Source organism: Echiichthys vipera, assembly GCF_963691815.1.
Source record: "Echiichthys vipera genome assembly, chromosome: 10".
NCBI classification, from domain to species: Eukaryota; Metazoa; Chordata; class Actinopteri; order Perciformes; family Trachinidae; genus Echiichthys; species Echiichthys vipera.
Window position 1 is genome coordinate 25984319 of NC_139835.1, and position 16170 is coordinate 26000488.

A 16170-nucleotide genomic window follows, 5' to 3' on the forward strand; every position below is an offset into this window, starting at 1 on the left:
CAACCTGCTCTGTTGTTGTGATCATATCCTGGGTTTAAATCAGTGCACTTGCGTAACTCCGAGCTGCCTGTCAAGCTCCTCACCATGCAGTATATAAACCCCACCTAAGCCATGGGGAGAGCAATGATTCACATGACTCAGAATAGATTTGTGCAAGTAAAAAAAACAAACACTGTTTCAACTCATGTTTCAGTGTTCCTGGAAACCATGAAATTGTATAATGTAGCTTTATGGTTAAGTCCTTTCAGAGACTTGGTGTACTATATTTCTGGCATTGACTTCTTTTCTAAAGGCTCATTCAAGCTCCTTCCACGTACGAAGATAGATACGTTTGCCTCAAACAATATAACCATTTCTGCAAACATACTTCCATGCGTCCCTTATGTTGGCACAGATGTTAAGCGATAAATATGCAACATACAGTTTAGCCACAGCCGTGCATAATGTCAGCTGCTCTGCGCTGTTGGAGAGCCTCACCAGTGAAACACAGTCGCAGAAACTGCACTTTCCTTGTTGTATTTTTTATTGACATGTCTCAGGAGGGGTGGAGCAGGGATAAGTATGGGTATGCAAATGAGTGCTTGCTATTGTTTCTACATCCATTTACGGCTACCTGTGGCAGTGGAAACGAGGCTTGTGCATGAGTCTCAGTGTTAAGACATTTCATCTGAGCTCTCACACAAAACACAGATGCAGGAGGAAAACAGAGTGTCTAACTTGTTTAATTGTCTAAACACACATAGCATTAAACACTCAAAGAACTGTACATCTGATAAGGGCTTCAAAGCCAGACGGGCACAGCAGTCAGGTCTGCTGTCTCTGTTGGACCTTTGGGGCTTCCTTCTATAAAGAGACGCTCCAGATGAACATCAAGCAGCAACAACCTGATGCCCTCCCACCCCGCACACCCCATCTGCATCCTGCTCATTGGTGTCTTATCAGTGAGGGAGCTTGTGTCTAATAGAGCATTTGATGAGATGCAGCTGCTTGCTGTGACATCAAGGCTGGAGATTCTTGAGGCAGAACAATCTGTTTTTTGACAAAAGTTTGGGTTAACTTTTAGCCTCAAATCTGCATAACGGATGCTCAACTTTACTTAAATACCATCATATTCTCTCTCGCTGGCTCTTTCCTGACATAAGGCAGTGCTAAGTTGAAAGTCATTTCTATACATACAGGTGTAAATTCAATTATTGTCTAATTTACTAAGTACTCTTAGGAGCCATCTGTATAAATGGTGTTAAGTGATGCTCAGTCCCAAACAAAAACATTTGGTGCATTTAATGTTAAACAGTGTTTGCATTTCTTTGCTTACTGTTGTCGTTTGCACATTTTTATCAATAAGCGATGACGAAAAGACAGTACACCTCTATTTGTATTCATCTGTTTGCATTTCTCTCAAGAAGGTCAGTGAGAGGAGTGAAAAGAGAGAGGCAGGTCTCTCATTAACAACAGTAGGCCGAGCAACTTGGAAGACAGAAGTCAGATGGGAAATTGGCGTACGGTGTCCAAAAACTCTCAGGCAGCATATGAGCAGTTACTGTGACCTTCCTGGTCAGTCTGTTCTCTTCACGTGAGGGAAAACCATGGCACACTGCTGTTTTTTGTTTTTTTTGTTCGTTTGATGCATCAGTTTCAGAATTGCGACCGAACCTTTAGAGATTTAAAGGCCATGTTATGTTGCAGCTTAAGGGTACATCAGCAGGAAATGGATTTCTGAGCTGTGCTTGAATGCTGGCTTAGTGAGTCAGCTTTAAAAAGGAACTCAAATGGATGTTTGCAGAATTGATGTATAACTGAATTGAAGGTATAGTTAAATGTTTATATATGAATGCTTGTGAGCATGCATGCAAGAGTAGAAATACCTATTAGAACTGGTCACCATCAGTCAGGGCATTTGTAGCCTTTACTGTGGACTCAACAAAGGGTAGCTGAATATATTACGCTGTTTACATTTTGATGATACTTATACTAAGATGAGTATTTAATAATCTGTTATGCTATATGTATGACCTACGTAGTGCTTTCAATTTTAGTGTGAGCGCTACACATAGAGAAACAGTTTTCCCCGTTTGGTGGGGAAGAACTAAAGTGGCCTGCACGGAGCCCTGACCTCAACCTTATCTAACGCCTTTGGGATGTGTTAGACTTCACTAATGCCCTTGTGTCTTGGATCAAATCCCTGCAGACAGCCTCCGAAATTGAATGGAAAGCCTGAAACAAGAACAGTGGAGGCTGTTATTGCAGGAGATTGTTTTAAAAATACCCAACAACATTGTTTTGGAATGACATGTTCACAAACCAATATATGGGTGTGTTGTAAGATATTATTATAATCAAAGTATGGGTATCCATATATTTGTGCATCCACATATTAACTAATCCGTCCATGTAAACCCCAGCACTGATTAGCTAAACAATAAGCACGAAACCTACTATACAGTTGTACTGTACCCAAAACACCTCTTGCTTAATAAATCCCAACTCCACCATCAAAATTAGCATAAAACTGTTACAGATGGCTTTTGAGAGAAATATGCTCAATCAAGAAAAAAGAAAGAAAGAGATAATTCACATACTTTCTTAGATATTTCTTAATTCAAGATCAAGACAGATGTCCGTCCTCCACAGAGCTGGGTCTGTCTGACGTTCCTGTCTGTTATAGTGAAGGTTTTTGTTGCCACCGTACTCTACGGGGGAATTGTTGGGTCTATGTAAATCATAAATAAGTCATAAAGTGTGGTCTATACCTAGTTTGTAAAGTGTCCTGAGATAATTTTTGTTATGATTTGGCACTATAAATAAAATTGAATTGAATTTTTATCACAGGCTCATTGGCTGATGAATTAAGCCTTGCTCTGTACATAAAATATTTTATCCAGTCATTAACTTCCAAGCTGTTTTTTTCTTCTATGTCACCACAACAAAAGGTGATCTTGCTTTTTCTCACCTTTCCCATTTCCAACTGCAGCAACGACTGTTTGATTGTTATAAAAAGAAGAAAGACTGTCACTGTCAACTAGAGAAAAAAGGGGAATCTACATAAAGTCCAACTTTTACAGAAATTCAAAGGGAAAATATGTCATCACAGTTATTACACTGTTTGACAGTAAGTGCGGTGCAACAACACCCCCACCCCCCCCACCCCCCCTCCTTAGCAAGATGTGGCTGGAATCAGAAAATCTTCCCTCACAGATTTATAGTTTTCATACAACCTGGTCTGCGCCCATTAGTCCGCCTACTGGAAGTGAACCAGCTGTCTGTAAATGTGATCTGTTGTTGTGGTTCTTAGTGGTGCAGTTGTGTAAGTATTGACTAGCTGTAAATGGATGGCTGCTGGAGCAGAGAGAGCCAGAGAGGTTGTGTTGTTTATGACAGTAATAAAAGGACTTACAGTCTCTCATAACATACAAGTGAACCATCTCTAATGCAGCATGAATCTCTAAATCACTGCAGGATCGTGAAGGGGCCACGTGCTTTATGGACATGTTAGGGATCGACTAACGGATTTATGGAAGTGTTTGTATGTTTTGCTTGTATCTGTGAATGAGTGCATGTTAGTAGCATCATGTTTATGTGCTTTAGGATGTGTACCAGGTGCTGTTTTGGACGTGAAGCTGGATGTTGTGGTGTAAATGTGTTGTGAATGAGCTGTAATAATCAGTCATCTGTTTGTTCTCCTCTTCCAGGGTGTCCGCACTGTAAAAACGCTGTTCCCCACTTCACCACAGCAGCAGAGCTGTTCAAAGAGGACCGCAAGGTTGGTGTAGCTTTTTATTCACATAACATGCTCATATCAATAACATACACACATTTACACTAAGCAGTAGTGGTGTGGCAAGAGTCCCTTAAGCTCAAGCTGACACTACAAAGTAAAACCGCCAGTTTTCTTTCATTACCCACAGTTAGAAGAGAGGATCAGTATTGATTTCATCAGTGTGTTCAGTGAGATGTTAGGGCTGTGATGTATTCATCTCAGTGGTCTCTTACCTTGCTCCTGGAGAACTACTGCCCTGCATGTTTTAGGTTTCTCCCTACTCTAACACACATGGCTCTAATGATGTGCTCATTACCCAGCCCTTGGCGAGCTCTACCTGCTTCATAATGAGATCAGATCAGATCATTAGAATCAGGTGTGTTTAAGTAGGGAGATAAATAAAACATGCTCATGGAGCAGAGGTGGAGACCACTGGTTCAGCCTAGCTTAGCACAAAGATGAGAAAAAGCGAAGTGAGTTTGTTTGGTAATATTCTTTCTTTAACAACAAAGTTGTCAGTTAAATTTACTGTTCAAACTACACAACCCCAGCCAAAAATGTATGTTCCTTAACCCAGGTAATGAAGTAAGATGGCTATAGCATAACACAAACATTAAATTCAAGCATAACACAGGGTAGAAACTAGGGCTGACGTCTTCTGGTCGGTTGGTCGATTGGTTGGTGTCTTCATTCATTGATCGGACAATTGCAGGGTTACTTTCATAAGTCCGTGTGTCCAGTAAAGCATTTCATCCCGGCTGAAAACGTCAGGCGCTGTTCTGAAAACGCCCAACAGAGAGCGCTAAAGCATTTTGGAAGCACAGATTTTTTTCAGCTGAGATGCCTTGAACCTGCGATAATATATTATATTCTTGCGTGATTATGCGATATCGCGACAATCTAACTGCCGTCCGCGGAAGTAAAAATGTTGGCGGCTGGCTATCACAAGCTCGAGTTCTTGTTCTGGATGAAGGGAAGGCTGAAGCTTATAGGGAGAAAGGACATATGTTAATTTCTCCTTCGGTGTTGTTCAGCACTTATAGAAAGTGACAGTTTGTCTGTGTGGTAGCCTATTTGTCTGCTCCTCCTCCACTCTGATTGTACGGCTGGGTAAAAGCAGTGTAAGTTGAACATTTTTCAACTCTCGTCAACTATAAAAACACTCCAGACATGCAGCACTCAGCACAGAATAGATGAGCAGCGCCTCGTCACTGCTGCTGTTTGTAGCAGAGTATAAATGCATGGCTCTCCCATTGCAAATAATAATACTTTTAAAAAACTACACTGCCCTCAGGACAAAACACTTTTGTGGACTCTAACAGGTAGAGTGTACTGTCGGCATGTAGTTCATCTAGAGAGCACAATAGTGTATTTTTTTCTTTGGTGGACTACAGCCCTAGAAGAAACAATAAACCTTATTGTTAACTTAGGCTTTAAATCATGATAACAACACATACTGGTGTGCTTCTGCTACAGTACAGACTTATGTGACAGTTACAGCCATGCTCAAACCGAACAATCTTTTAAATCATTTTAGATGATTGTGTTTGTCATGAAATCTCTTCAACCGTTAGCTTGCTGCTCCTTAAACATCTTGTTTTCCATTTCTACGTGACAAGATGCACCATGTAAGTAAGAAAACACACCCCGGCTCTATCTCTCTTACTTCTGGGTAGGAAAGTAAACAAGTACATTTCCAAAAATGTTGGAGCATTGTTGAAACCTGCATTCACAGGGCTAAATTGCAGAACCATTATCTAGAGTATGGACTTTTGATTCTGTATGTAATGCAGTCAGTTTGGATTTAAATGCTAAAATGTGACGACACTACATAATCAATAATTTTAACTTTTGTACTCGACACACATGCGTTTTTTGACTTTGCTTGAAAAACGCCCCATAACACCTGTTTGCATACATATTTGGAAGCTCAAGAGGCATCAGATAAGAGTTTCATGGAAATAAGCAGCTATGCTGAAATGAGCACGGAGGCCTGCCGAGTAATTGCAGCCACTTATTGGGTACTCGCCATATCTGATACGATCTTTAAACAGCAGTATCCGTAAAACTCAGAATTAAAAACTTTCAGTTTCTTCCACCTCATTTCTAATATTTATCATTTAGGAATTTGAACACTATTCTAAAAGCCCTCACAGGCTCCGGGTTATTGGAGGTTCATGCAGTCACAACAGGACACACTTGTCCTCCATTATCTCAACTCCCTTTCATTCCTTTTCCCTCTGGACTCGTGTCCTGACAACCCTCCCACTGCTGCTCTTCCCTGTTAATACCCTCTGACTGCAGGGCTCAATATTTCCAGTATTAAATTGTGTCTCACACACACACACACACACACACAAACACACAGAGAGAAAAATGTCTGGTAATACTCTAAACTACAATTAATCATTGCACATATAAAACATCAAATTGTTGCCTTTTTGCTTTTATAGTTTCATTGAGATGCTTAATGTTAACAGCACATTGTTCTAAAAGGGCTCAGGCTACGTTGCTCTCTCATTTGTTTGGAATTTATTTCTAATCATTGTCAGATGGAGTAAAACAGTGACGTGTCCCCGACAGCTTAGTCATCCATTTTCTGAGGCAATCCTTTGTAACATGGCTCGATAACATTAAACCTCAGCAGGCAATCTGAAAATGCTTTTGTATGTGTCTGAGTATTGCCCTTCAGCTGCAAATTAAGACTCTGCATGACTTTGTGGACTGAAATATTTTAATGTATTAATACAGTATGTCCTCCACAATATAAAATATATGTTATCTTTGCAGTACAGGGAGAAATAATAGTTGTAACATGGACAGTAAAACATTCTTGACTCAGACTGAAACACCTGTCGGTCAGTCAAACAAACATAAGCTTCAATGTGTCCTTAATGGAGCAATGATTCTCAAAATGACCACAGAGAAAAACAAACCACTGAGACCCTAAGCACCAAATGGAAGAACCTATTACGCTGTATTTTAAGAGAGAAGTTAGGACTCTCACATTCAGTGGCCACAAAAGCTTGAGGCACTTTGGCAGTGCTTCAGCAGCTGTGATGTTTGTGTGATGCAACCTCCACACGCTGCCAAACCAGGGGGACTCTCATATCTGTGAAGGTTACGTAAATGTTTAAGATCTCTTCCCTCATGTTGTCCCTCCAGTGTCCAGTGGAGGTGTGAAGTTGTGTTTGAACAAGAGTATATCTTGAGAACTGGGCATGTGTTTACTTGGCAATCATCTCTATTTATAAAGCTCAGCCCCAGTGTATTGTATCGGGCCGGGTGTTGATCAGCGCATTAGCTGCCCTCGCCTCGTTTACGAAAGACAAACACGAGCCTAGCTCCAGCTTTGAAGACTCAAACAATTAAAACTCCACATTCTGTGGTGTATGAAAGCCGTATAAATTGTGTAAAGGGTTTGTTCTGAGCTCTTTGTGTTTCCCCCAAATCCTAATCAATAGCAGCACTAAAGGCACACATTGGCCGGAACTGCTTGTTTTCAAAGGCTGTATGCTTGTAATAGGAAAAATGTTTCATCTTAGAATTGGATTTCTTTTTCTTTCCTTTCTTTTTGAAGGATTTACCCGTCATGACCTGCCTCAGTGGCTGCTACAGCACCTGTAAAGTTAATGTACTGAACAGAAATATACTGACCGTGACCATGGTGCTAATTAGATTATTTTTCCCGTCCCTCATCCAGACACAAATCAAAGCCATGTAATATTGAGCATTTAACAATATGGACCTTGTACCTTGTTTTCCATTGTGTTTTTTATACACAATGCAGCTAAAAAGTGCACATCCCATCCCATTAAATGGAGACTTCAACTTCCTGGAACACGGCCACTTCTTAGAAAACAATGAATGTTAAATGTGACTTCATCTTGCACAGGTAGAAGAGGTGCAAACATAAACATAAGTCCCTTTCTTCTTAGCTTATATTTCATTGGTTTACAGTTAAAAATGAAAGGTTAATTCAGTCTTTTTTCCATTTGTCGTCATAATTCCTATCAATAATAATACCATTATATCCAGTTACTACGATTTGGCAGTCAGATTAAGAAACACTATATACTGTTGTGTTGTGTTGTGTGCATAACTTTCCTGTGCAATGAGCAACTATTAGACATTTCAGGTGCGCTCACTTTTGTTTTTTATTTCTGAATACAGTGGTTAGGATATTCCGACTGAACTGTCTGTCAGATGAGTACAACAGCGTGATAATCAATGCAAATGATGAGCAGAGCGAGGAAAAAAGACCCTCATCGTAATAAAAAGTCTGACTTATCCACCCCTATATTCCATTTCAAAAGGAAACATTACAGAAATAATGATACTCCCAATTTCATCAGGTTTTAATTTTAAGTGAATAACTACAGTCTTTTATATCTTTATGTTATTGCTTTTTTTGTTTTGTTTGTAGGGTTTTGTAAGCCCATGTGGGCTGGGCACCTTTTGGTGCATGACATTTAAATTACTTACTAATTCACTTTCTTACAATAGTTGAACTATGTTGACCTAAACCAAAAACTTCATCAAGATAAATAACATTAGGCACTCCTATATTATATGTAATGCACATAATGTTTACATTAATTTTTAAAGGTTTTTAGGTGAACTGTATAAAAACCATAAGAATTATTCATTCATTCATCTTAAACCGCTTGTCCCTGTCGGGGCGCAGGGGGTTGGAGCCAATCCCAGCTGACATCGAGCGTGAGGCGGGGTACACCCTGGAAGCACGCCAGTTTATCGCAGGGCACATAGAGACGAACAGAGACAGACAACCATTCACACATCCGGGCAATTTTTTAGAGTCACCAATTAACCTAACACGAGCATGTCTTTGGACTGTGGGAGGAAACCGGAGAACCCGTGAAAACCCACACTGACACAGGGTGAACATGCAAACTCCCGGATTCAAACCAGAAACCCTCTCGCTGTGTGGCGACAGTGCTAACCACCACACCACCGTGTCGCCCCTACCATAAGAATGACATATACAAATCTAATAATTTTGGGTATAACATTGGAAAACATCCAAAGTTAAATTATATTTGTTTGTTTAAAACTTATAAAAGGAAGCGTGTGTTACTTCTTTTAAAGTTACATCATCTCTCTTTCGTATAACTGATAGTGATTAATAAAAATATTCCTGGATTTACTCTTGGACCAGTATAGCGGACCTCAGTGTTAATCACTATAATCATAGGAACTTTGTTGTGAGAACAGAAGTAGTTCAGAGTTTATCATTACAGTTTGATTACTGTTCTGCTCTCCAGTGTGACGCTGATGGATCGAGACCAAGCCAACTGGTAATATGTTGCTTCTCAGAAATTTTACTATTGGATCAATGAAATTATGTGGGGCTCCTCTGTCACTTGAAGACGGATCAATAACGGAATTGGCTGCAGACCTCTGAAGAACAATGACTCTACGGCTTCATTTTCTCCTGTCAATTCCCAGCAACTCTGATTGATTACTTACAGGGAAGAGCGGTCGGATGCAGACGTATATGTCCCCTCCTGCTGCTGCTGCTGCTCCTCCTCAAAATACTCGCTGTGTATCGCAATCTAACTCAGATGGTCAAATACGTAAAATGAATTCACATCATGAACCGTATCTGTTGTATTTTCCAGATACATGAAGAATAGGAGGATTTCAGGCAGTGTTGTCAGCAATATTTCTGTTGACTATTCCGCTTTTTCAAGGGTGAAGCACCTCAGTCCTGCTGAATATACGCAGCTTGCAGCAAGTCTGTGACACCCTCGTTATGGGAGCACAACTCTTTCACAGTTCACAGATGTCTGCAGACGACGCCAACACTCAACAACAGTGTACTCATCTAACAATATGTTCACACTTACGCAGATTCTCAACATCTGAGTATTTACATTTGCAAGGGAGGAAAAACAAGAGCCAGTTGTACTTGGTGACTAGGACAAGAAGTTCTGAGCGTCGCCTCCGGGATGGACGTGCAGACAAAGTGTCGGATATGTTTTCCCTCCACTGCAGATCTGTCATTTCCACATTCAGCTCGAGCAGTCAGATGGACGGCGAGCGATTATTTGACGGTGACAAGTTCAATGTGCAGTGCTCAGCACCCTGAGAGAGGGTGACATTTCAGCTGTCCAAAGAGGACACGCTGAGTGCGCCATGTATCAGCGAGGCAGCATTTACGCCTCATTTGGGTGGCTTGTCACTAATCGATGCAACTCCCTCGGAACATAAATCTCCCTTGTTGTTTTTATGTAAGACTCTGAACGCTTCTGCTGAACAGCAGTGCATCAGTCATTTTCTGTAACCTGGAGGGAGAAACTCGTGGTCTAAATGTGGACAAGGACAATGTGTTGAGCCTGCTCATTGCCAGAACGGCTGAATACATGTCATCGTAAATGACCATTTTACAGTTGATAAATATTGAGTTCTCTATTACATTCTCTTGTAATATGAGTGTGTTCATTTTCTGTGGTATTGATTACAATTACAGTAAAGGCTGTTCTTAAAATCTAGTGAGTGCTTAGGAGACGCTGAAACAAAAACTAATTGAACCAAAACAATAAAAGTGCCGGCTGAGAATTAAAATCATTCTTACAGAACAATGGAGCGGGGGAAATAGAATAGAGGATGAGCCACATCCTCATAATAAAGCTGCTTTCAAAAGGTTGTAAGGAGTGAAAAATGTTGCAGATCTCACTGGGTTTATTATCCACAGACAGGGCAAATTAGCACCTGCATTAAACTTTATCATGGTTAGCATTGTTTTTATTGTCAGAGAAAATGACCATAACCTTCTCAACACACACACACACACCTCCTTAAATGTAGATTAAGGGAGGTGTTTTTTTAGGGTTGTGCTAACCATGTATCATTAGGAGGGAAAAAACACAAATCTTGTATTTTCCAATTAAGTTGCCGTAACAATTAAAAAAGTAGTTGATTTAAGAAAATTCCACTTTGCCGTGCAGGTTTTTATCAGATGAGATGAGTGGGAGTTTACAATAAGGAAATTAAATTGTAAAATATAATCAGATGCCTGTATGAGTGAAACCCCAGAGCTCTATGTTGCATTATACTGTGTATTACATCATACTGATTGCTCTGTTTTTCCTTAGATTGTGTATGCGGCTGTGGACTGTACAAAAGGACAGAACCATGAGCTTTGTAAGCAGGAAGGCGTGGAGGGCTACCCAACATTTAACCACTACAACTACGGCAAGTTTGTGGAAAAATACAATGGAGATCGTGGGGTAAGTGGTGCTACACATCTCACCCTATACTCTTTTTCTTTTTGTTCATACAGTCTCTGAAGCTGCGAACACTAAACATATAATGAAAATACTTTGGTAAAACAAAAAAAAGGAATCAGAATCAGAAGCAGAAACAGGTTAATTGCCAAGTAATTTGCATTACAACGAATTTGACCTGATTTGACGGTGCTTACATACACTTACAACAGACATAAACATAATCAATAAATATAAACCTAAGCATAATAAACTATTTACCATAAAAATAGAAAGTATATACATATATGTATTTACACAAGTTGTACAGGAGGTAATGTGCCGTTAAAGTGTCCAGTGAACTGGTTTGGTAACATACTCACAACACACAGTACACAATCTGCATGCATGTATGCTAAAGCAAGTGAATAGCATACATAAATTCTGTTTAAGCCATGGACTCCCCAAAGTCTGATTAGGATACCAATTTGGCCATAAAACAACATTTCTAGGATCATGGAAAGTCCGTTAGTTTAGACAGTCAGTAAAAGTTATCCCGCAGTGTGCAAAGGTTCAGAATCTAGATGCTTAATTGCCTCCTGACTGAGCCTCAGGAGTCAGAGCAGTCCTGTCTTGAATATATATCACACATTTGATGGTTAATCTGGACAGCCATACTTAATGTTGGATGCCAGTCACAGTTGGTAAGGTTTTAAAAAGGACCCATAGTATGTAGCAATCCCTGAAATGTATGATGTCACAAGGGATTTTATTGTTTATTAGTTGTTGCACAGATCGCCTATGCATTGTAGGTATCAGCCAATACAATAACCTGTGTAAACTCATTCTACTTTGAGAAACACAGTCTGGCTGACCTCCTAAAGACGGACTTCTATATCAAAGGAATTCTGCTTTTATTGAGTGTCTTTATACACACTAGTATCCAGGTTAGGATGCAGGAGTATTATCCTAGTTGGGTTACCACAATATGGCATGTGAACACCTTATCCAGGTTTCTGATCACGATCTGCCATACACAAAGGTGTGTTTTCAAATTCAATAACATAGTAGTTGTTAAGTACAAATATGATGAAAAGCAATGCTGATCTACACGCCAGAACGAAAGTGCAGCAGTGTCCAGGCAGCCAGAAACCAAAGTGTGTTTATCCTTAACTCGGTTGGTACAGAAATGACGGAGGGGGTGAATGTGGTGGAGTCAAAGATGCAGACAACGCAACCTGGATAGCGTTAGAATCAGATATACAGGGATTTGAAGAACCAAGTCTCTCTATGTTCAACAGAGTACTGTAATACATATTTCACAACCACAAGGACCTGGGTCAGACTAAGGTTCACACAACATTATTATACCACCTGGGTCACAATCTGGGAGCAATGCATACCAATTACCTCAGGTGCTGGAAATGGTCCGGGGTAACACCTTCTATTCAGTGAACAGCTGAAGTTGTCTAAAACACACACACACATACACATTAACACACACACACACGCACACACAGACTCCATCAGAACTAGTGTTTTGTACTTGAATTCCTCATTGTCGAATACATCACAATAATAAACACAGTAAACTTCAACATTAAATAAATACTGGGCTGGTTTGACCCGTAGTATTATGATAACTTCATTTCGAATGTGACATTTCTACATGAAAATCAAAGCACAACCATTGGCAGTCTTGATGGCTTCAGAGATTTTAATTCAGCAGTGTGCACATAAACATTCTTACGGTTGTTTCACTGTGTAAACCCATAATAGCACTTTTTTTTTAGTGCAACTATTGTGATTTATTTCTCCTGTTTTAAAAGTAACCTACAATGTATAGTTCAGTCAAATAGAATCAATATTGGCTTTAACCACCAGTGTAAAGAACTATTGTGTTAAAGCTGAAGTCTTATCATATACTTCTTGTTTTTCATATTTGCTGAAATTGTCACTATATCCTGCCAGCACAATGAGACAAATGATCTGTGAAAAAGTCATGTAGCTCTAACGCCACCTCAGTCACAAATTTAACACTAAACTATGTTTCTGAAAACACTTAGATAAATAATAATAACAGAAATAGATTTCCTACCAACGACTGTCACTCTAACGACGGTCGTTGGCACTTGGAGCACAAAGGGTTCCAGTGACATCATCGGTCTTGTGAGAGGTTAAACACCTGGATCTCCACACCAGTTAGTTGGACCAGTCCCAGCCTGGTCCTGGTCCTGGTCCAGTCCCAGCCTGGTCAGATTGCGTACATGAACTGATGAAGCCTCTTTGGTGAGAGGTGAAACGTCTTCCTAGACAAATAACCAAGTCCAGTTGCTTTTGACCGAAATTGCTTTAGGGAAAGAAATAGACGATACAGTAAAGGAATTTTGATTCATATTCGATCAGCGCCGTTTAGTTTCTGATGACAGATGTCTGTGACACCCGGTCAGAGACTGCTCGACTCTGGTGGGTTGTTGTAGGACGGGCGCGGTGGGATCAGGCAGCTGTCATTAGGAGCAGACAGAGAGGACTCATGGAGCAGAAGGTGGAGGTAGATACTGTAGTGACAAGTCAATTTCAAATATGAAAAAAATATATATATTTTATAGCAAGTGACCAACTCCAGCTTTAACTGAATTATTTATTGCAAAAAGGATAGTCAAGGGCCAGGGTCGCGCACACAGATCAACCTGACCTGAAGTGGAGTATTAGACAGTTGGCTGCAGGGTGAACTTCAGGCAGCACTTAAAATTTTGGGTAGGGCTGAGTAGATTGTCCTTGAATTTGGGAACAACATTTGGAGTCTATGTTAGATTAGAAAATAGGCATTTCAAGACCGATATGTTGCTTCAGGTTGTGAAATGATGGCTAAAATTTTGTGCTTAACAGACTCCCAACTGTCCCTTTCTCCACAGGAGGCAGGCTTCATAGGTTTCATGCGCAGCCTGAGAGGACGCGATCAGGAGAAAGTTGGCAAGAAGAAGGAGGAGCTCTGAGGGCGGCGTGCAGGGAGGGGGAGTTGCACTGCACAGTTTGTCATTGCACTGTGACCCTTGACTCTGGCAAGGGCCCAATCAGCACTGACGTGGGAGATTAGATGACCTCAGCGAAAGGCTATTTTTTTATACCGTGGTCACGTTTGTAATAATGCCAACAGAGTACCTGCAGTGAGACCGACCACTTGAGACTTCTTTTTTTCATGGATATTCTGATGGGCAGAAAATACACTTACAACAGTTCTTTCTTTCTTTTCTTTTTCTTTGCCCAAACACTGTGACTACATATGTGAAAAGCTACAACCTATACGTTATCTATGCAATACTGACCCCTGCTTAGCCCTGCAGGGGTCTGTGTGACAGTTTGACACCCATCTATAGTTTAAGAGGTGGAGGCTGCACCGCCCGTCAGTCCACAGGGGTCCTAATCCAGTCCCATCCACCCTGCTCTTTCTAGAAAGAGACACTCTTTATTATTGGTATACCTGTTGGTTCCCAGTCCAGAACCATCCAGAATAGTGCTTTGTTATCCTCACAGATCAGTTGGGAGATAAATGCAGTTAACACTTAATATCTAAAAACAAAAACAAAAAAGCCCACAGCTTGTACAGTAAATGTGAAGTGCTACTGTAGTAACAAGGCACTGTAGGGCCAAAGGGCCAATATTCTGTATGGTTCCAGGCTCTCGGGATTAGTTTTGCTGTTAGAAAGGACTTCCAAATGTTTGTTTGCTTGAAACTGTGGCCTTAAAGAAAAGATACAAAAAAAACAAAAACATGCTGGAATTGAAAAAATATAAAATGATAAGTGGAAGGGAGTCAGAGGCCTGGTGCCCTTGCAACCCCCTCAGGTTACGGGCCAGAGAAATTCAAAAGAGACAAAATCAAACATGAAATGCCCAATAATCTTGCGCCCTTGATTTTTGTCATTCTTTGTACATTTCCAAATATTAACATTCAAAACTGTAACAAGGATACGGTCCATTTGCATACAGTAAGCGTGGGAGATGCTCAAACATGAAGGCTAAATATTGCATGATGATCATAAAATGTCCCAAAAAAAATAAATCTGCCCTCCGTCCGCTGAACCAATCATGGCTTCCACCCAGTATCTCACAATCCCTTCTGCATTCACACATTGTTCAGGGAGGTGCTTGAATAATTCAGACCTCTGGTTTACACTTTGGACATTCAGGGTTTATGTTTTAGGGTTCCAAGGCGGTTTAATGCCCATGCGTTTCCGCCACCTTCTGCAGAACTGAACGACACCAAGGAGCCAAAAAAGGCAGCACTCTTTATGCCTCGATCGCTGTCTGCCTGCCATGCTTTGGCTTGGATTTGCTCAGCTTCAGTTTGCTTGGACAGTGCTCTCCCATGCCTTCGATCATATTCAAAGGGACAAATTCATCATAGTTCAGTCGTTAAGTAACCGAACTCTCTAGACCCCCTCCCACTTCTGGCAGCATAACGCCATGATCATTACTTTTGTGGCCACTATAAATATTTAAAGGCTTATCTGTAGCTGAACTTGTGTTTTATTATTCAAGACTTTGGTTTCTTTCATTATAAATAAGGTTCTCAGGGAAAGCGAAACACAATTAAAGGGAACTAGTTTGTTTGTAATTTTGCATTCCAGCCGAATCATTTTGAGCCCTTAGGTCACCAAATTAAATATCGTTTACATTTGTATCCCAAGTAAAAAGAAAACAGTTGAATTGTCCTTTTTCCGTGCTATATCATGACTACATGTGTTGAATAAGATGTATTGTCAGTAGGTGTTACTGAACCATTTCTTGTCAAACGTGATTTTTTAATGGACTCATTCCAAGTTTCAAATGTTCTGGCTGGCACCAAACACTTTTTGTGTTCAATGTGACTATAAACATTTCAAGGTATGTAAGAGCATTTTTTTGAAAGAGCGCTTTACAGTTAGGTGTTACATATCACTGTAATTAGATGTTCATTCTCCTCTCAAAGGGAAAACAACTACCTTTGTTTGCTGCGCCCACTTGTTTTTCTCTCCTTTCCACAGTGGTATCACAAATTTGTTGAATAATAGCAAGACCACCTCTCTTATCCCAAAGGTATCCATGTTGTGTGGGAATTTGTCACTTATGCCAAGAAGTCATTGTTGTCCCTTATAGATTCCTCTGTGCTCAGCCATACGTACAGTTTTTCCCCTTGCAGTA

The 16170-nt window shown here is 40.4% G+C and overlaps 1 protein-coding gene across 1 annotated transcript in view; it reads left to right on the forward strand.

Moving 5' to 3' along the window:
* The window catches only part of pdia5 (protein disulfide isomerase family A, member 5), a 58478-nt gene extending 42308 nt beyond the window's left edge, over positions 1–16170 (forward strand). The window contains exons 15-17 of the mRNA XM_083921002.1: positions 3690–3760; positions 10876–11010; positions 13902–16170. Coding sequence (XP_083777128.1) covers positions 3690–3760; positions 10876–11010; positions 13902–13982 — 287 coding nt within the window. The 3' untranslated portion in view covers positions 13983–16170. The remainder of the gene's footprint in view (positions 1–3689; positions 3761–10875; positions 11011–13901) is intronic.